This window comes from Spermophilus citellus, assembly GCF_964194105.1.
Source record: "Spermophilus citellus genome assembly, chromosome: 13".
Classification (NCBI taxonomy): Eukaryota; Metazoa; Chordata; class Mammalia; order Rodentia; family Sciuridae; genus Spermophilus; species Spermophilus citellus.
Window position 1 is genome coordinate 93,947,106 of NC_138193.1, and position 23,155 is coordinate 93,970,260.

General features: G+C 37.2%; 1 protein-coding gene across 1 annotated transcript in view; it reads right to left on the bottom strand.

Moving 5' to 3' along the window:
* Positions 1 to 18,113, bottom strand: part of WDR43 (WD repeat domain 43) — a 42,317-nt gene extending 24,204 nt beyond the window's left edge. Inside the window, exons 1-6 of the mRNA XM_081264764.1 lie at positions 17,848 to 18,113; positions 10,276 to 10,413; positions 7,982 to 8,103; positions 4,703 to 4,823; positions 3,565 to 3,704; positions 904 to 1,006 (exon numbers count right to left, since the gene is read on the bottom strand). Of these exons, the coding sequence (XP_081120890.1) occupies positions 904 to 1,006; positions 3,565 to 3,704; positions 4,703 to 4,823; positions 7,982 to 8,103; positions 10,276 to 10,413; positions 17,848 to 18,072 (849 nt within the window). The 5' untranslated portion in view covers positions 18,073 to 18,113. The remainder of the gene's footprint in view (positions 1 to 903; positions 1,007 to 3,564; positions 3,705 to 4,702; positions 4,824 to 7,981; positions 8,104 to 10,275; positions 10,414 to 17,847) is intronic.
* Positions 18,114 to 23,155: the final 5,042 nt, after the last annotated feature.

The window sequence follows — 23,155 nt, forward strand, 5'->3', positions numbered from 1 at the left end:
TGCTCATTCCACTACAGTACTTTTCAAACATATTAAAACAAGATGAAAAATTTCTAAATCGGGCTGGGGATGTGGCTCAAGCGGTAGCGCGCTCGCCTGGCATGCGTGCGGCCCGGGTTCGATCCTCAGCACCACATACCAACAAAGATGTTGTGTCCGCCGAGAACTAAAAAATAAATATTAAAAATTCTCTCTTTAAAAAAAAAAAATTTCCAAATCATCTCTAAATCCCTAAGGGTTTGCAACATACAAATTTCCAAACCTCTGTTATGAAATATCATAAAACTGTCTTTAAAAAAAAAAAAGATTCAAAGATTCTGCCCAAATCAAAATCTTACCCAGCTTTAGTCAAACAGACACATGAACATGAAGAACTTCAGTAAAGCCATATTTATTTAATGCTGAAAATTCTAAAATATAAAAAAGCATCAAACAGAATAATGTGGTTTCCCCACCCTCTGTTACTGGGGATTGAATCGAGGGAAGCTCTACCAGTGAGCTACCACCAACCCATTTTATTTTTTGAGACAGTGTCACTCAATTGCCCAGGCTGGTCTCAAACTCTACTTCCAAGTTACTGGCATTACAGACATGTGCCCCTTTGCCCATGGGATGTCATTCTTGGAACAAAACACATCTTAGTTAGGACCTATAAGGTTTTATAACCAAAAAAATGCATTTGATACAACAATTTTGTTAATTTACATGATGACTTAAATATATACTACCTTTGTACACAAACCTTCCCCTTCCCTTTCTCTTATAAGAACTTATCACAGTGATGTAATGTTGCTTCCACAGTCTAAGATTTTGGTTACATTTTGTTATTACTCCCTCACATCCACACTTTAAGACTAAAGTTTATAAAATCCAAAAACAATTCTCAAAAATCAAGCCACTTACCTCCTCTTTATTTTCTGACAAAGTCAAGTCAATATAGACAGGTTCATCAGTGACCGTAAAAGACATCACTGCACTTTTTTCTTTGTTTTCTGACCGGACCTGCCTAGAAAACAAAAGCAACCATTAGATAAGAAGACAGATTTACCCAAGAGGGAAATCACAGTATTTGAGTCCCTATAGTTTTTGTTGATTTTTTGAAAGCTGAGTAAGATTATTAAAGGTCAAAATAAGGGGAACATCCATGCCACCACCTTATTAGCATATTGGTTTGGAAAGACAAAGTATTAATACATTTCTGGCAAATTAAAACAATGAATAACATTCTCTATCCTGTTCTACTGATCTCTTTGTCTATTTTGATGTCATCACAATGTTTTGATTAACAACAGCTTGATAAAAGCTTGAAGTCAGGCTATGTTAGTCCAACTTTTTTTTTTTGTTTTTCAAAGTCACTTTGACCATTCTTATGTCTTTTTCATCTCTATTTGAGCTTGAGAAGCAGCTTGACAATTTCTCTGAAAAAGGCTGATGGGATTTTGGTTTGCATGGAGTCTACAGTCAATTTAGAAATAATTCACTTTATAACATCAAGGAAAAGTGTCCAGAAGCAGACATACTGTGTCTATACCCCCTTCCACACACTCAGCATCCTCATTCTTCATGGACTATGTATTTGTGAATTCACATACTTGCTAAAACTTACTTGTAACCCCAAAATTATTGTCTGTGAGCATTCATGCTTATTCAGTCATGTGTGGGAAAATGAAAGCTGCAAGCTGGCCAATGCCCAGCATTTCCAGAAATCTAAACAAGGCTTCATCTGCCTTATTTCAGCTCTTATATAAGAAGTCTACTTAGTGCCATCGTTTCTGAATTTTCATTATATTTGTTTATTAGTAATTTCACTGTTTAAAGTTACCCAAGGGCTGGGGTTGTGGCTCAGTGGTAGAGCGCTTGCCTAGCATGTATGAGACACTGGGTTCAATTCTCAGCACCACATATAAATAAATAAAATAAAGATCCATTGACAACTAAAATAATATTTTTAAAAAATAGCTACCTAAAAGCATAGTACTAAAGTGTTGAATATGTTCCTAAGTGCAATAAGGTTCTAATGTGCCTTATAAAGAAAATATATGTCAAATAAGACCGAGTTACAGTGGTAGGAGTCTAATGTTAATCAAAATACATACTAAATAAGGTTAAACAAAACACACATAAAATAAGGTTATGCATTACCTAGATGACAAAAAATGCTCTGACCAGAGGCTACTGATCCATACCAAGTGTTGGTGAGAATGTGAAGAAATTAGTACTCTCTTATATAGCTATCAGGAATATAAAATGATACAACCTCTTTGAAAAACAAAATATGACAATCTTAAAAAAATTAAAATGTTCACCTATCATACACTCTAGCCACTGCTCTCCTAGGTACTCACTAAAGAGAAATGAAATCATGCCAGTCCAGATTTGTACACAAACATGCATAGCAGCTCTATCTGTAATGATCCTAATCTGTCAACAAATCTGGAAACTTGGGGTAGGGAGGGATTAGCAAAGGACCCAGAAAACTCTTGGGAGCAATGCACATGTTGTCTTGCTTGTGGTCAAGGTTTTCAAAATATGTACATGTAGATCAAAGCATCAATCTGTACATTTTAGAAGTATGCAGTTTACTTAAGTTAGACCTTACACTTTATTTTGTATAAAAATGAGTTAACAAATGTGATTTTACAAACACTATTCAAAAATCAACTTCTTTTCATCAACTTGTAAAAATTGTATCTTAGCCCATCAATAAGAGATAACAACATCATCTCCTCAAAGTACTGGGATAGCATGTGCATACCATCAAACCCAGCTTGATGAGCTGCACTTCTAAATGAGCACTGTTTTATAAACACATAGTAATTTTATATGGTCAAGGACGTGCTCAACTAATTATTACTAGAATAAGAAACTATTTCCATTTTTAAAGACTCTTATTACCTATGAATAGCAGTTGGGAATAAAAGCACCATCAGATGCTGACATAAAATCCAAAAAATTTCTCATTTAAAAACTTTCTGATGACTCTTTAATATCAAACTAATTTTTATTTTTAAAAATCTCATTTAGAAGAAGATGGATTAAAAGTAACTTCTGAGGGGCTGGGGATATAGCTCAGTTGGTAGAGTGCATGCCTCACATGCACAAGGCCCTGGGTTCAAAAAAAAAAAAAAAAGTAACTTCTGAGTGAATTAGTAACAACAACTACTACAAAAAAAGGGGATTATTGGTAAATCTCATTAGTAATAAGTCAGGAAAATTTATATCCTCAGCAAACCATCTGTAAATAGATATTATTGCATTAATCCAGTGGCACCACATATTCAACAGAATGAAGTTTTCCTAAAAAAATATTTTAAGCTACTTTTAAACTGCCCAGTCACAAAAATACTGAGACCCCTGCATCTCCAAACAGAAAGGTTATATTATGTAATGTTCTTAAGTGTTTTCAAAATATGTTTTTTAGGCAGACTAAATTCTTTATTACAAGTCAAGGTAATTCCAACATTAAATGCAATAAAGCAAGTTTCATACTCTTTTTTATTAACCACATAAGCTTTGACAGATTTTAAGGCAAAGCTGTGTCCCAAATTCAAAAGAACCACCTACCAGACATTAAGTAACCGGTCATGCACTGCTCCAGATAAGAAATAAAGACCTGTAATTCCATCAAAGGGCTGGCTCTCATTAGGAGGTCTGATAGTAGTGAACATAAGTGATGAAACTGGTGTCGCATGTCCTGTGAAGTGCTAGAAAGTTAAATCTTATTTAAGAGAGGATGGATTCAAAGCATTACAAACATTAAAATTCCCTAGGTATCATCATAAATAAGCTCTAAATGATATTATCTAACAAAAGAGCTCTACAGGGAAGTAACAATTCTATTTAATAGTAAGCAAATGATATTATTTGTTATAATCCCCTCTTCTTAAAAATAAAATAAAAACTCTGAAAACCCTGAAAATTAAGATGTTCCTTTTAACTCTCATGATCCTACCACATTAACTTTATTTCTTCCATTTTATTTTTTTTAACAATGTTGAGGATTAAAACAAAGGGTCTCTCACATGCTAGGCAAGGGCTCTACCACTGAGCTACATCCCTAGCCCCAGTTCTACGCATTTCTCAAGTGTGCTCAGGTGCTCAGACACAGCCAAGGAATTGTAGGTCCTCATTTTACTCTCAGTGAGTCGAAACCACAATTTTAAGGCATCATCACAGCACCAAAAGTTGAGTAACCTCTGAATTCAACTGTTTTTCCCTCCTACTACTAATCTCCATAGTTAAACACTATAAATGGACCAAATGCTAGATACAAGCAAGAAAACAAAATTACCACAATCCTTGCATGGTAGAATAGATTTTAAATTCAGAGTCTATTTGTTTATTTTATTCATTTTTTTGAAAAATGCAAACTTGTCTATAATGTATTTAGTATCAATGAATCAAATTTGGAGGCTAATTTTTATCTAATTGATGTACCTAAAAATTTAAAAATCTGTTTGGGCTGGTTGCCGGGGGGAGGGGTGGGTTGAGATGGGGATCTCATTAGGCTGCCCAGACTGGACTCAAACTCCGGGGCTCAAGCAATCCTGCTGCCTTAGTCTGCCAAGTGCTGGAACTATAAGATATCATGGAGCATGACTAAGAATTTGTACTTATGAAACAACATTCTACGACTCAAACTTCTTTATCTTTCTCTTACATACTGTATATGATTGTCAGCTTAGAAAATAATTTGACTCACTCTGTAGACTTCTTTGGTCTCCAAAACCCATAGTTTGATTGTTCGACCAGCTGAAAGCAACATTTTTCCATCTGGGCTGATACACAGGGAAGTGACGCTGCTATTGTCACCTTTCCATTTGCTGTATAGTGAAGAGAGGTAAACACATTTCACTGATGGGGCAAAACAAACCATAAAACAACAACAAAAAAAACAAGCAATAAAAATACCATCTGAAATCCTAGGACAATTGCATCCCCTAAAATCCTGTGTTAAGTTCATAATCCTAGACATATACCATAATCCTAGACATATACCATATTTCATAGGTTCCTCTCAACATGGCATGTTATGAAGAAGAGGATAAAAAATTCTCCCATCTTATAGGCTTTTGTAGGTATCCCATATATTTTTGATGATGAGCCATAATGGGTTAAAGCATAAAAAGCACTAGAGAATAACATTCTACACACTGACATTTAAAGGCCCTTCAATCAAGCCACAAATAAGGCCCCAACAATTGAGTCACACATCCACACCAAAACCTTCCAATCAGCTTTTTTAATTTTTAAGATGCAATAGGCAGCCAAGGATCTCCAGCAATTTAAAGAATGCCTTCAACATGAAAAATAGACTAAATCAGACAAATCACCACACATCACCCTCAAAGGATGATTATAAAGAGAAAAAAATTGAAATATTACATTATTTTCAGAGAACTAAAAAAATTCAATGATAAAGAAATATAGAAGAAATTTTAAAAACCCTCCTAGAAGTTAAAAATACAAGAGAAATTATAAATTCTATATAAGTTTTTTGGTTTTTCCCCCCCAGTACTGAGGACTAAAACCAAGGGTGTACTACCACTGACCTACATACCCACTTTTTTTTAAATCTTATCCACTGATAAAGTCTACAACCACAACTTCAAGTTGCTAAGGGCCTTGTTAAGTTGTTGGCCTTGAGCCTGCCTCAGCCTCGAGTCTCTGGCATTACAGGTGTACACAAAACTACGCCTAACTCAACAGAAGGTTTTGAAAATGAAATTGAAAAAATTAAACAGACAACAAATAAAAAGGCAAAATGAAAAACCAGAGAAAACAAGTCAGAAATTGCAATAATCAGCTCACAAAATACAAGATCTGAAAAACAGTATATAGTAATAGGGACTTAAAAAAATAGTGAATAAAATTATCTAATGAATAGTACAAGAAAAATGAAGCATGTGAATTTCTAGGCTGCCAGGCTAAATGGTCTCATCCAGCACCAATGCAATTAATTAATTAGAGAGCACATAAAATTACAGAATACCCAAAATAATTAACACTGAAAAGACAATGGAACAAACACCTTCAAAGTCCTAAAGGAAACCAGGGTAATCACGGCCACTCCAGAGGCTGAGAGGTGGGAGGATCACTGGAGCCCTGGCAACTCCATGAGGCCCTATCCCAAAATGAAACAAAATAAAACATTCTGAGGGAAAGTAATTTCAAACTAAAATCTTTATCCTCAAACTATCAATGAAGAAAGTAGAATTAAAATGACAACAGTGAGTAAACAAAATCTCAAAAATTCACCACAAACACACCCTTCTCCTTAAGAAGCTATCGACCAGTGTTCCCTAACCAAGAGAGGGGAAAATGTCATCCAGGCAACAGAGGCTCAATCTAATAAGAGAAATTTTTCAGGATGATGATGAAAGCAAATCTCAAAACAGTGGCTATTCAGCAAACCCAGGACAATAAAAATTCTCCCAAGAAATAAATAAAACTAATTGATGTGTCTAAATATAACTGGAAGATTTACACTACTGTTAAGAATGAGAGTAAACTAATATCAGGTACATATTAAACTATGTGAAGAAAACTATATGATAAACCCCAAGAAAAGAAAAATTTTGTACAAGAAAATGCAAACCTGGGATAATCCAAACCTCAGCTTTAACAATAAGGAATCATAATATAAACAACAAATACTGCTGAACCAAATCTAATCTAATATAATAACAAGGAAGAGATATAAGAGAGTTAAATCCTCATCTTCCACAGGAGGAAATAAGTAGATAGTATCTAAAATGCGGAGAGGGGGGGTGTCAATTAACAGAAGCATAAGAATGTTAAGGATAAAGCTGTAAACAAATATTTAAAAAGAGCACAGTTTAAAAGGCAAGAGGTCAAGCTCTTCATCTATTTCTCAATTATAAAGTAGGGACAAAGCCAACGTCACTGTATTATGATTAAACACAATGGTCTAAACTGTTGAACAATGTGCCTTGAACATTACTGGTCTCCATGTGAAGAAACCAACTTCATGAATTCTCATCCAGAATATAACAACACAGGTCCCATTCCAGACCCTCTGGATCTGACAGGTGTTTCAAGCAGGTGACCAGTATAAAAACTACTGTTATAAGTAAATGGAGTGCAAATAGTTTCCTCACCAGTACCTCCAGTCCTGAGCCCTCCCCTTAAACTCTAAGCCATCCTGACTGCTAGGTCTTGTCTTTCACGATTTCAAATTCAACTTGTCTAAAAATCCCCCAAACCACTTCCCTCTTCTGACTGTAATTTTTTTTTTTTTTTTTTAAGAGAGAGTGAGAGAGGAGGGTGGGAGAGAGAGAGAATGTTTAATATTTATTTTTTAGTTCTCGGCGGACACAACATCTTTGTTGGTATGTGGTGCTGAGGATCGAACCCAGGCCGCACGCATGCCAGGCGAGCGCGCTACCGCTTGAGCCACATCCCCAGCCCCTGACTGTAATTTTTATTAATTTGATATTTCTATCCTCTACCATGCATGATCATCTAGTCCGCACCTCCTTTAAATTACTCACTACACAAGTAAATGTTTCACTTTTCTATCTCTTGGCCTTTGCTCTTGCTATCTACTCACTTTCCTTAACCTACTATTAAAAGGACTCTCCTGCCCTCCTCTATCCAAATTCTATCTGTCCTAGTCCAACTGACATCCCTTCTATTCCACCAGGACTTCAACACTACTGTACTCATCTGAAAAATAACCACATGCTACCTTAATTAAGCCTTAACCTACATCCATTCATTATAGTTAAAGTAATCACTCAAAATCATGTAAGCTGCTTCCAAATAAAATCTCTTCTACAATTATTTTCCCCTTGTACCATTTCACTTTTATGTACTAAAATCTTGCAGGCCTAATTTGATTAAAGATTCCCTGAGAACAGTATATAATCTTATTAATGTGTTTATTCCCCATTTTGTCTAGCAGGATTTATCAAACTCTTGTTAAATTTCCAATTCCAGAGCCATCAGTGCTACTTACCACTTTACTTTGCATGTCTGTACGTTCCATTCCACAATATATTTATCATCTGAACAACTATATAAGCAGCCACTGTCTTCATGCCACTGTACACAATTGATTCTGTTGTCATGTCCACCACTCTGCAGGTTAAAAAAATAAAAATTATGGGCTGGGGTTGTGGCTCAGTGGTACAGCACTCACCTTGCACGTGCGAGACCCTGGGTTCAATCCTCAACACCACATAAAAATAAATAAGTGAAATAAAGGTGTTGTGTCCAACTACAACCAAAAAATAAAATATTAAAAAAAATTAAAGAAAAAATAAAAGTTGTAACCAAAATGTTAGGTCTTAATTAAGCCTTAACCTATATCCATTCATTATAATTAAAGTAATCACTCAAAATCATGTAAGCTACTTCCAAATAAAATTACTCTTACTTACAAAGGAGAATATTTTAAAACATTAAGTTCAATTATTTCCCTTCCCTCTTATCAGCTGTCTAGTCAAAGAACTCATTCCTATATTATACACAAAGAATTAAACAAAGGATATGAATACATAAATCCCACAGAAAGAATTCAGAAATACATATCAAATATATCAAAATGCTCAATTTTGTTAGTAATCAAATACAAACCAAAACAAAGTAGCATTTTTAGTCTGTTCATCTAGCAACTTATCATTATACTGCCTGTGATGGTGACATAATAAAAATGGCCTTACAATATATTTCTGGTGGCAGTGAAAAATTAGTGTCCTTTTGAAAGCAATTTAGCAATGTATCCTTTCATCCACTTACTCACTCAACAAACATTTAACAAATACGATTACATGCCAGGCACTTTAAATACACTATTATATCCAAGTCACGAGGCAAGTTATCCAATACCCATTTAAGAGATGATAAGTTAATTTACCTATGATCACTTTGTGTGTGTGTTGCTAAGAACTGAACCCAGGGCCTTGTGCATACACTCTACCAACTGAGCCATACCCCCAGCCCCTACCCATGATCACTTAACTAGCAGGAGTCAACCTCAAAACAAACTAGCTCCAATGCCTGCATGGTCCTTTTCTATTTTACCAAACCATCACAACACTGTTCATCACCCTGCCTCTGAGTTCCTCTGTGATCCCTCTTAAAGATATTCTTATAATCCTGTGTGGTATTTTTTTCCTCTGACATTTTTTATAGCTTTATTTTATTTATTTATTTTTATTTGGTGCTGAGGACCAAACCCAGGGCCTTGCATGTGAGAGGCGAGCATTCTACTGCTGAGCCATAACACCAGCCCCCTGTGTGGTATTAAAATGACTTAAAAAAGAACTTCTGGGCTCCATCAGCATCATGCCCAGGGCCAAAGCAACCACTTCATTGCACAGGATGATATAAATCTGTTGTCCACAAAAACTGACCAAAGGATGGTTTCCTAACTACAGTGGGATAAGATCCCACCTGATGAGATGATCACCCTAACTGGGAAAGAAGAGACAAATAAAGGGAGAGTTCCTTCCTGCTACACAGATCTTGAATGCTTTACCTTTTTTTAACAGCTGGGTATTATTTGTATAATTTGTAATAGACAAACAGAAGACTTCTAAAGGTAGATCTAAAACTCAAAAATAAAATTTTTCCTCTACCAAATTAGTTGGGGATTTTTTTTTTTTTTTTTTACTGCTGCTGTTTCAATGGAATATTCATGGTAGAAATAACGCTACTGAGATATAGGTATTGTCCTTCCATTGCTGATAAAAGTAAAAATTAAGGAAACTCTTTCAGAAATCAGCCATAACACTCAAACTCTTTGTCACCCTAATTTTAAGTTAAGAATTCAGGAAATCCATTGGACAGAAAAACAAAAGTCATTATTTTACAACAACAACAACAAAAAAAGAAATTCCCAAATGGTCAGTTAACAGTTACATGACAAGTGGACTATCCAATTCAGTGGGAATTTAGACAGTCATAATCATTAAAAACATTTATAACTGGGCTGGGGATGTGGCTCAAGCGGTAGCGTGGTCGCCTGACATGCGTGCGGCCCGGGTTCGATCCTCAGCACCACATACAAATAAAGATGTTGTGTCCATCGAAAAACTAAAAAATAAATATTAAAATTCTCTCTTTTTAAAAAAAAACATTCATAACTAGTTCTTGAAAATACAGTCTGATCTCTAGCTACATCCATTTTTCTGCAAATGACATGATTTCATTCTTCTTCATGTGAATAGTACTGTAATTACATTGTTTTTTCAATAATCTCTAATAATTCATTTCCTTGCCATTATTTTCTATATAAAATATACTTACTATTAATTTACTATGTAATTCTCCTTTTACTGTACTGTACAACAAAATGCTACCAACTGCTGTACCAAGAGCCAACAAGTCAATCTGGTCACTCGTTCCTACAGCTTCTGATTTCCTTTTTTTCCTCTGGTGACTTTCCTATAAAAAAATTTTAAAAAATTTATTAGCATTTCAAACACTAAAACATAATTAATACATAAGCATTAAAGCCCACTATCCCACAAGACATTTTAAAAAGGAGAAAAGGCAAGGATTCACTCTCACATAATTTCTCATTACTTTAAAACACACAAACACACACTCCAAAATCCAATGGGAAGGGAAACTCAAAATTCTCCATCCCTCTCTCACACCTCTCTGAAAGGAAAGTAGCAAACAAGTCAGACACAGAAAGTCAAGTATTGTTTTCTCTTGGTACTTTCTTAACAAGTCTAAGCTGCATCAATATTCCTTCCACTTCTCAGTAATCGACCAATCCTCCTGACAGGTACTAAGTGAAGTTCCACAAGAAACCCATACCCAAGGATCTATGAATGCACAGATCTATACGTAAGCAGCCAACTTTTCCCTACCCCTTCCCAATCTTTCCTCAAATTCAAGAAATGGAATTCAAACAATTTTATATTTATAAGCATACATTAAATTTAATATCAGTCAACAAAATAGTTGTAGCTAGTAGAGAAGCTCCGAGTATAAACCAGGGAAGTTGCTCCAATATCTGATCAAGGGCCTGAGTTCCATGCTGGCTCAGTAATTCTGATGATTGAAAAGGCAAAAGTTTCCATCTACTAGCAAATGCTGCAAGACTTCTTTTGATTTATTTCAAATGTGATTCTAACAGTTTGTATTCTCCATCAAAATGACAATCCATGATCACAACTCACAAGTACAGATCTGAGTTCATAATTGTGAAATATATGATTTTAAAACTACTTCTTCTTTTTTTTTTTTTTAATTAAAGCTCACCAGTCTGTATGTTTTGGTAAAAAAGAAGCTCTGAGAAATCCATTCTCAGATCCTCCTGTCTCGGCCTCTCAATCTGCTAGGATTACAAGCATGCACCACAGTCCCGGGCTGACAAATCCATTCTTTTAGCATAAAACTGTCCAGTAGAAAAGGGAACACTTTCTTAATAGTATAGGATCTCTCTTCTCTATAGCATAAAAATCTAGGAAACATAAAAATTTACCCCATCCAAGAAACAAAATGGAAACTACAATGTTATCAGTATATAAAGACTATCAGAGTAAATTTCTATAGAATTTTCAAATGTTTTCCTTTTAGTTATCCTATGGGGATGCTACATTTGAAGAATTTGATTTATCAGACACTCAGATGAACAAAAAGAAGTAACTTTTTATTACAGAATAAAAATAACATTTAGCTATTCTTCAGCAATGTATCTACATTAACAAACCCAAAGGGATGTTACAATTAAAAGACAAAGTGTAAACAGTCTAATCTAATGTCGCATCAGTAACATTTAATCTTCTTGAATAATGAAACTTTTGTATTAGAAGTGTCCCACAACCCCAACTTCACTTACATGAATTTCTAAAGCTACCTGTGAATAATCCCAGAGAAAAATGTGGTTTCTGCATTAAGGTTATAAACACAAACAGCTATTTCATAAAAGGGCAGTAGGGAGAAGTATATTAAACAACTGTTAAGTTGAGCATCCTTAATCTGAAATTTTGGAGCACTTTAAAGATTTCAGATTTTTCAGATCAGGGATGCTCAAATGGTAATGTCTATGCAAATATTCTAAAATCCAAAACGTTCTGAATTCTGAAACACTTCTAGGCCCAAGCATCTCAGATGAGATACTCAATATGTGCTACCTTATCAAAAAACTCTAAAAGAATTTTCTTTAGAGAAGAGTCTAGAAAAACCAAATTATCTATACTGACCTTTTTTTTTACTGTGTAAAGGTTTGTCCAAATGTGTATATGCTTTAACCACAGATTTGAATTTACATTAAAAGCACTGAGAAAGAAAGGAAGGAAGGAAGAAAAAGAAATTAAACATTAACATAACCAAAACCCTGATTTTCCTATGTGCGGAATCTACTTTGGGCAGAAACAAGAAAAGGCAGGCAGGAGTATTCTATATATGAATATATATATATATGAATATATATATATATGAATATATATATATAAAGATATATATCTTTATTTATTTTTATGTGGTGCTGAGGATCAAACCCAGCGCCTCACACATGCCAGGCAAGCACTCTATCACTGAGCTACAACCCCAGCCCCAAGCCCACAAGATCTATATGCAACTTTGAGGAAAACCGTCTAAAGCTAAATAATAATTCAATTAATTTCATATAGCTATTAACTTGCATGTTTTTTTTTTCAGTTAGATGATCTTTTTAAAAATAACTTCCCACTCAGCAGGATAGGCATGTCCTAACATGTAACACATGAACCAGATCAAAAGTTTATATAACCAATGTGCATTTTAGTGAAATCTAATATTTTAGGTACAACCCCACATTAAATATTTCTGAAACCAAGGTCAGTACTACTGATTCCAATTCTATCCATACATCACACTCCCTACATGTGTTTAAACTTCCTCATTTTGCTTTTCCCTTTACTTGAAGGGGCCTTCTCCTACTCGCCTTAATTTTCATTGGTTAAGAATTCTATCTATGCTTCAAAGTCTACCTTAAATACCATCTCCTACAGAAACCTTTTTTTCCTTAAGAAATAAATCATGCTCTGCATCACAGACACAGTAAAATTGAGTTATCTTTTTTCTTCTTTCATCTTAAGCCACACACAGTTGTTTCCTTTCTTAGAATACCTAGAAATGTCAGGTCCCAACTGACCAGATGTGTAAAAATATAAAGTAATGAGAAATGCTGGCTGAGAATTTAGTTCATAACTATAAACTCTAAGTGAAGGTATCAGGAATGAAGACTAAAAGAATGTGATTTCTTAAATTAACACACCTTGTCCAACCTAAGGGCAGACTGAGCTAAGCACAAATAGCACAAATCTGTCTGATGAAAGCTTCTGAACATTAGACCCAGAAGACAATAAGAACACTGAGGAGTTGAGGAGGTAGCTCACTGGTAGAGTGCTTGCCTAGCACCCTACATACATAAAATAAAAAGAACAACAACAACAACAACACACAAACAATGAGAAAGAATATGAATAGAACACATGCTTGATTTTTAATGCAAGTAGTAGTAAAAATGACGTGAAGAGACCATGAAACATCCAGGTAATAAGAAGTTTGAATTTGATCCAGATTTAAGCAATGGCTTAGACTAAAATCTCAAAGCAGAGTTTACATACACATGAAGAAACCAGTATGCACTCATGAAAACATGATATATATAAATGAAACAAGCTTCACAGAAAAACTTATCATGAGTAGCAATTCTCTGATGTTTTCCATCCTCATTTTTTTAATGTGGTCACAACCCACTATTATCTATCTCAGAATCCACTAATGGATCAAAACTTACTTTGAAAAATACTGACTCCTAGATACCAAAAATTACGACCAAGTTTACATTTGTACTTGGCAAATAGCTTCCTATTCCACTTCTTGGCTTATCTTACTGATACTTATTCTGGCATATGTAGAAGTATGATGTGAAATAGCGGGGAAAAACTTTACATTTTACATAAAATTACAAATAGTATTTATAACAAAATAATTAAATTCTAATATAGAGAAACATCTATTTCTGCCAACTGAATCTAAACTGTGATCTTTACCTTCTTTTGAAGTTTAAATACTGGAGACCTCGAGAGAGCACAGCAACACATTTGAATTGTGCTACATCTCTAAGAGATAGCAATGGTGATACCCAGCTCAGATTTTTTCCTAGAAATATACTTAATGCTACCACATGGGCTCTGTCCAATGTCTGATACGCGCTATGGGCTTCCTCCAGTAAGTACTAAGCTGTGTAGGGTCATATAACTGCACTGAGATTTAAGCAGTACAAAAATGTGTACTGTGGTAGCCAACAATAGGCAAAGTCTATTCCTCTAGGGTTCTACAGTCAGTAGGGAAGGAAAGTAGAAAAGTGTGTGACTTAAGGGAGCAATGAAAAAGGATCCTTTCCTAGGTGGCTCAGCCATCTACTGTATAACTCTGCCCTGACACTAACAACTCAGCCTCAGTTTATACATATAAACTTGGGAAACTAAAACTACTGTGGCATAAATACAAAGTATTATAATCAGTACTTGGGATATAGCTCAGTTGCTAGAGTGCTTACTTCACATGCACAGGCCCTGGGTTCAATCCCCATCACAACAACAAAAAAAGTATTTCATTCTATAACCAAGAACAAAAAATGGCAATCTAACTTTTCTAAATATTTATAAACCAACCATTACATTAACCCACTACTTGAGAAACCCAGCTCATATTTCTTTTCATATAGATAATATCATCATATGTTTTGTCTCTCCTTGGGTAGCAAACTGCCAATTAATAAACCAAATGCAGGATATTCCTATAAAATTTACAGTGTGAATACAACATTAAATGAGTCCACACAGAACAGTCACTGATTCATTCAATAATAACATTTACTGAGTACTTATTATGTGCCATACTTTACTACACAGGCCATGTACACTGCCTCACTTAATGCAGAGAACCCTGAAAGCAGGGTGGAATTATCTCTACTTTTGGTTTGAAAGTGGACAACATGCCAGGATCTTAACAAAACGCTGGAAATGTGGACTTTGTAATAATATTTTTTTTCATGCCTCACGCTTTAAACCTCAAGGATATAAAAATAAGAAGGTTTCATAAGAAAAAACCATCTTGGGATGGGGATATAGCTCTGTTAGTAGAATGCTTGCCTTGCATATACACAAGGCCCAGGATTCAAAAAAAGAAAAAAGAAAAAAGAAAAAGCATCTTGACACTTATGTGGCAAGGAACATAACCCAGGAAACTGGGAGTAAAGATTGAGCAGCTGCTAAACAATTACTCATTTTGTACCATTAAAAATCATTTGACAGGGGGCTGGGATTGTGACCTAACACAGGCAGGACCTGGGTTCGATCCTCAGCCCCACATGGTTGTAGCCCTGCAGTAGAGTGCTCACGTAGCACGTTCGAGGCCCTGAGTTCGATCCTCAGTGCCACATAAAAATAAATAAAGTTATTGTGTCCATCTACAACTAAAAAATAAACATTAAAAAAAAATCGATTGACAACCAGGTATGGTAGCAAATACCTAAAATCCCAGCTACTCAAGAGGCAAGAAGATTACAAGTTTGAGGTTAGTTTGGGCAGCTTGGCATAACCTTGTCTCAAAAAATAAAGAAGGGCTGGGATGTACCTCAATGGTGGCCCTGCCCCTGGGTTCAATTCCCTTTGTCCCCTTCCTCAAATTGTATGGACTTTAATTCTACACCATAATATATGTGTAAGCCTGTTTTAATACAGCAAAACTGACTCTCATTCTTCAAGTAAAACTGATGATCCAGGATGTCATATCGCCAAGATGATAGGAATTAGGCTCTCTATAATCCTCTCAGCTGTTACTCCAGAACAAGAAGAGGAGTATACAGGCACTGAACTAGAAATCAGAGTATGATGACTCTAGTGACCACAACTACTTCATTAGTGACTAAGGTTTTGGTTAAGTCATTTAACTTTCATAATTCTGACCCACCAATCTGTTTTTTAAAGTTTAGTAATTTTAGGGAATTTCATATTTATATTGCTAAAATAAGAGCATACTAGTAAAAGGAGTCTGAAACCTAGAACATTGTGTGTGTGTGTGTGTGTGTGTGTGTGTGTGTGTGTGTAAGAGAGAGATCATGGGAACTGAACACCTGCTATACCATTGAATTGCATCCCCAGTGTAACTTTTTCATAAGACCTTCCAAATTAAAGCAACTTAATATGACAAAAGGAAATCGGAAATCAGTCCTGGTTATAAGAACAAATCCAGTTGTGCATATAATTCCCAACTATCATTCATAATTTGAGACTAGGAAAAAGTTTCATTCCTGACATACACTGTGATTTGAAAGTCAACAGAAAAGTGGAGGGCAAGTTTTGGACAACCTAATAATATTAATTATATGTTGCACTTAACTAAAAACTGAGCTTTAAAGATCTAAATTCTAGCCCTGGTTCCATTTTTTGGTTTTATGCAAGTTGCTGTGTTAACTACCTTGCAAAATTAACTATATAAATACACTAATAATATTTAATACTTACAGCACTTACATGTCAAGAATTATTCTCAGTGCTTTCTGCATTATTAAATATATTACCTTACATAACTTCTCAATGTATATAATCCTCATTTCATAAAGGGAGAACTAGAAGCAGAATTATTATGATGAAGGAGAGCCTGGATTTAACAGAACTGTTAAATTACATTTGAAAACAATTTTAAAAAGAAAAAATATGCAGAATGCTGAAATTCTAATAATGACAACAAAAACTTTACAAGTCTGAGTTTTGTGCCTAATTTATGACCCTTGATAAATGTCCTTTATCAATCAACAGGAGATACCATGCAAACAGAACTTAAAGTCAAAAAATATCTGAAAGAATTCACCCAAGTATAGCAAGTAAAGATGTATCCCCACTTTCACCCAAAAATTTAGCATGGGCTCTTCTGGTGGTCAGAGTAAGATCTATCCTAAACATAAGTGTTGAAATTTGACAACATAGTTATGACAAAATGTCACACTTTAGGATACTTGATGCTTCTAATCCATGTTGAAGTGAATCGGTTTGGCTATTCTATTAAGGGCAGTAAGCACGTGCGAGTGAGTTTGAGTGGATGTAATCCGGTGATTCAACAGAGAATTTACCTGACAATGAAAAGATTTCCCTAACTCGGCAAATTCCAATCTACAGGAAATTTCACCTGGATTTACATCATATTCACCAAGTCAAGCTACTACATTTTAACTCCAAATGCTAATGAAGAATTCAAGATGAGACAAGGACTAAAAAGAGGGAGCCGAGCAGAAGTTAAACATAAGAAACTCTGAAAGGCTGAGAATGAAAAGGAGATTGGGAAAGTCCAGAGTTTAGAGCCTAAGAGCCCTGTTAGCCAAACGCGTGAGAGAACACGTGTTGAGCCGGCACCCAGGAGGATGGGGTCCCGGAAACAAGAAAACAGACTTGTTCATTACAACTGTCCAAGAAAAACCAATACTCTTGAGTCTGCGATAGGAATGAGCAGTATAGTTCCAAGATGCGGCTCTGTCAAAAGCCAGGGCTCTGATGAGCGCATGCGGATGAGTGGGGCCTGGCTGAAGAAAGCCACCCCTGGGGGGTCAGGGGCCTTGGCGAACATGGCGGCCCAGCGACAGTGGGACGCAGACCGCATGGAGCCCGCCGGATCGAACCGCGCCCTCTCACTGCCCTCCCGACAGGCCGTACACAGGCGGCGAGGTAGCCCAGTGCCCGCCGCCACAGAGCTCAGTGCCTCCCTGCCCTGAGGCAGCGAGGGCCCAGAATGGTGCGGGGCCGCGGGTCGCCCTACCCGGGAGCTCCAAATCCTGATCAGAACGAGCGCCCTCCCCCACCGCGGTCCCGCTCGCACTACCTTGGCCTGCAGCCGCGCTGGCGCCCAGGCCAGGCAGGTGCAGGTACCGCTGAGGTGCGCGGAAGGCACGTACTCCTGATGCAGTCGGTTGTTGGCTGTCTCCCACACTCTCAGGTGACCGTCGGTAGAGGCCAAAGCGAAGTAGGCCTGTCTGTCAGGGGAGAAGGCGCAGGGGACCCCCGCAGGGGCCAGAGGGTCGCAGCTACCGCCACCACCCGCCGCCATTGCTGTTCTGGGTCCGCGGCAGCCACGTGTTCGTCCGTGCGCAGGCGCACCGGCGCGGGGCGGATCCTAAAGAGAGGAAGTGGGGCTGAGGGAGTGCCGGGATCTGTGGGCGTGGCTCGTCACGACGCAGGCGAGCGTTGGGCGGGTCTGCCCTCTGGACGGTGGCCGGGTAGGACCTAGGTCTAACGTTCGGGAGCGTGAGTGTGTGAAAGGAAGTGGCTATCTATAGCATGCAGAGCAAGACCCATTACTTTAAAAACGTTTATAAAATGGTTGAACGAAATGTTTAAAAGAAACATTTATCTATAACTCCGTGATTGTGACAACTGTTTTCATTTTCCCCTATTCATTTCCAGGCTACAGTTAAGTACACAGTAATAATTTATTCTGTCATAGTAGTGTAAAAGTCATGGCATGAGCAGCTACTTCCTCTTATTTCGTTGAGAGTCAACCCGTGTTGCTACAGCAAATAGTCAAAATTTCTTTTTTTTTTAATTTTTTAATTTTTTTTTTTTCAGTTTTCGGCGGACACAACATCTTTGTATGTGGTGCTGAGGATCGAACCCAGGCCACACGCATGCCAGGCGAGCGCGCTACCGCTTGAGCCACATCCCCAGCCCAAAATTTTTTAAAAATTTTAAAAATTTCTTTTTTAATGTTTCTTTACTGTTTCACCAAATCAATGCATCCAATTCGAGAAACGCCAGGTACAGGAGTAGAGTATAGTGGTACAGGACTTGCCTAACTTGAGTGAGGGCCTGGATTTAATCCCCAGCACTGCGCGCGGGGGGGGGGGGGGGGGGGGGGGGGGGTTGTAATTGGGGTTGGTGGGCGAGTCAGGTACTGTTTGGCCCACTCAGAGCTTATTGTCTTGCAGTGAAGGCAAAAGACAGTGGTAGGTAGGACTCTGATAAAAGCAATGAAGCTGATGAAAAGTGGTCAGATTCCAGATGTAATCTGAAGTTAGAGTCAAAAGGACTTGCTAAATGAATTGGTGTGACGGGTGAGGAAAAGAAATGGGTAAAGAATGATTTTTAAATCGGAGCAAGGGCTGGGGATGTAGTCCACTGGTAGAGCATTTACTTGCCTACCTTAGATGAAGCCTCGGTTAATCTCCAGCACCACAAAAAGAAAAAAAAAAAAAAAAAACTGGACAAATAAGTGAAAGGTAATACTATTTTGCGAATAGTAGAAATAGAGATATAAATTTTGACTGCATTAGAATACTGATACTATTCAAAACCATGGGACTGGAAAGGTCATGTTCAATGTGAATAAAAAAGTGAACTTAGTCCCAAGCTAAGAAGTCAGGAAGAGGAAGAACATCCAGAAAAGTAGATTGAGAAAGGATGACAATAAAGAGAGATGAAAAGCCTAAGAGAATTAAGAATCTCTTAGGAAAATAATTTTTGTTTTCCCTGAAAAACAAATTTTTATGATAATTTCAGAAACAAAACATGATAAAGCCATGTCAGGTACTGTAATATAAGCATTAAATTAACCAGTGATCTTGGCAAGATCAAGATCATTGGTAATTTTTTAAGAATTTTTGTTTAAAGAGAGAGAGAGAGAGTGAAAGTGAGAGCAGATGTGAGTCTACATAAAAAAGGTCTGGCTGGGGGGGCTAGGGATATAGCTCAGGGGGTAGGGTGCTTGCCTTGCATGCACAAAGTGCTGCATTCAATCCCCAGCACCAAAAAAAAAAAAAAGTCTGGCTGGGTGCATGGCATGTACCTATGAATCCAGCCACTTTAAGGTTGAAGCAGGAGAATTGCAAGTTCAAGGCCAGCCTGAGCAACTTAGTGAGACCCTGTCCCAAAATAAAATAGAAAGGACTGGGGCTGTAGCTCAGTGGTAGAGCACTTGCCAAGTATGCACAAGACCCTGATGCCCAGAACCAGAAAATAAAAATAAGAGCTTATTTTACATTTGCTATATGTTAGGCAGTGTTCTAAGTAATTTATGTGTATTGATTCACTTGGTCCTCACAATAGCCCCACAATGTAGAAACTATCAATATCTCCCTCCATTAGATAAGAAAAGTAAAGAAACTGGGAAAGGATGAGCTAGATTTCTAACCAAGATATCTTTGGACACTGACTACCTTACCTGATGAGTGCACGTAGGGTTCACATAAATGACCCTTCCACACCCAAGCAAATCAATTCCTAGACTGCTCCCCTTCAGTGATCTTGATTTCTACTCTGCATGAGCTACTCACTCTAATGGTCATATCTCTCACCTTGTCATTATGATAACTGAACCACCTTCATAATCTCAATTTCCACACCCTGCTCTCTTACTGCCATCCCTCCTATTTCCAGCTCACTCATTCTGGTTTACGTATTACAGCCAATATTTATATCACCAACCCCATAATTTTCTCATCAACCCTCATACCTTCTCCCTTCATTTTTAAGTTGTATCATTGTAACCTTCAAACCCCTTGCCTCTTTCTTATATTACAGTCATTCCTTGGTAAAACTGCAAGCCTAACAAAATCTTACTCTCTACCCACAAACACCTGAAAATGACTAGAGATAAGCCACAGCCACTCTAATGTGATACTTAGCCACTTTAAATTCATGATTCAAAATATTGGGCCCCAGTCCAGTCCCTTCAACATTCCAAGACACTTAAGTCTTATCTTCTAACACCTCAAACCTCCTAATCCATCTTTGCTCTGGGTAGATGACTTTGCTTCCTATTTCTTGGGAAAACAGAAGCAATCACAAAATAATTTCCACAAGCTACCAGTACCTGCATCCCTACCCACCTACATTCCATCTCTTCTGGTACTATGGATAAACTATCCATGTTTCTGCCAAAGACCACCCCTCCACTTAAGTTCTAGATTCTATCTCCTCTTTCCTATTCAAATATGTTACTACAAAAAAGTCTTTTCTCTCCCTGCTGGCATCAACTTTTACCTCTCAACTTCCTCCTCATAAACATATATACATGCTATTATTCCCCCTCTCCCCCAGGTACCGGGGATTGAGTCCATCAGTATTTTACTATTGAGCTACATTCCTTCCCCCTTTTTTTTTTTTTTTAAAGAGAGAGTGAGAGAGGAGAGAGAGAGAGAGAATTTTTAATATTTATTTTTTAGTTCTCGGCGGACACAACATCTTTGTTGGTATGTGGTGCTGAGGATCGAACCCGGGCCGCACGCATGCCAGGCAAGCGCGCTACCGCTTGAGCCACATCCCCAGCCCCTCCTTCCCCTTTTTTGAGACAAGGTCTCACTAAGTTACCTAGGCTGGCCTTGAATTTTCTGTTCCCCACAACAGGTTCAGGGAATCAAACCCAGTGCTTCTAGTATACTAGGCAAGTAAGTATTCAACCACTAAGCTACATCCTCAGTTCACTCCTTCCTTAATAATACTTAGACATCTGGCTTTAAATACCATCCATATGCTGATGATCCCAAATGTATAACTCTAGCTTGGGTCTTTTCTCTGAATTCCAAATGTGCACAACTTGCATATTGAATTCCCTATTCAACATCTGTGCATGGATGTTGTGGTAGGTTGAATTGTGTTCCACCCAGAAAAAGATATATCCAAGTAAATGTTTGGAAATAGGTCTTTGCAAATATAATTTGTTTAAGAATCTCAAAATGATTATTCTAGATTTAGGGTGAGCCCTAAATCCAATGACTGGTATCCTTCTAAGAAAAAGACACAGAGACACACACAGAGAGAGAACACAGAGGGAAAAAAGAAAGAAAGTTACAGGAGACAGAGGCAAAAGCCAAGGAATGCTGAAAGAAACAAAGAATTATTCCCTGGGGCTGGGGATGTAACTTGGTGTAAAGCACTTAACTAGCATTAGTATGGCTCTGGGATTAATCCCCACCATGGCAAAATAAAAATAAAAAATGAAGAATTCTTCCCTAGAGGCTTTGGAGGGAGCCTGGTCCTGCCAATACTTTGCTTCTGCACTTCCCACCTCCATGACTGTGTGAGAACACCCATCCATTGTTTTAAGCCACTATGTTTATAGTAATTTGTTGCAGCAGCCCAGGAAACTAATACAGATTTCTTTTTATTTATTTATTTACTTTTACCAGGGATTGAACTCAGAGGCACTTGACTACTGAGCCACATCCCCAGCCCATTTGGGGTTTTATTTAGAGACAGGGTCTCACGGAGTTGCTTAGTGTCTCACCTTTGCTGAGGCTGGCTTTGAACTTGTGATTCTCCTGTCTCAGTCTCCCAAGCCACTGGGATTACAGGCATGGTACACCTGCCTGGACCACTAATACAGATTTCTAACAGACCTCTCAAAGTTAACATATCCAAAACAAACTCCCAACTTCAGAAATGTTTTACATGTAGAAAGGATGCATTTTAAAAATTGATATATTATAATAACCTCTAAAAAACAAGAAAAGATATTGCATCATTGAAATAAAACAATGTTACATTTTAAAAAAATGAACATTCCAATGACAAAGAAAAGATAAATGGGGGACTATTTCAGATGTCTTAAAACTGAATAATAAGAGTTCCTGAAAGAGAACAGAGGAAATAAAAGGGAAGAAACTATCAAAGGAATTGTTCAGAACAGGTTTTCCAGAACTGAGGGATATGAATTACTATATTGAGGGCCAGAAAAAAAAAAGAAAAAGAATATGATCTGAATTTAAAATGGACATTGAGGGCTGGGGATGTGGCTCAAGCGGTAGCGCGCTCGCCTCGCATGCGTGGGGCCCGGGTTCGATCCTCAGCACCACATACCAACAAAGATGTTGTGTCCGCCGAGAACTAAAAAATAAATATTAAAAATTCTCTCTCTCTCCCCTCTCTCTCCTCTCTCACTCTCTCTTTAAAAAAAAAAAAAACATTTAAAATGGACATTGAGAGAACATGAATAGACATTGCTCCAAATAAGTATAACCAACAAGTATAGGAAAAGATGTTCAACTTCAGGGAATACAAATCAAAGCAGTGGTATCACCACGTATCTGTTTGGATGGCCTTTAAAAAAAAAAAAAAAGATAAGTGTTGGCAAGAATGTGGACAAAAGGGAATCCTTGAACACGTGTTAGTGGGAATGCAAATTAGTGCAGCCACTG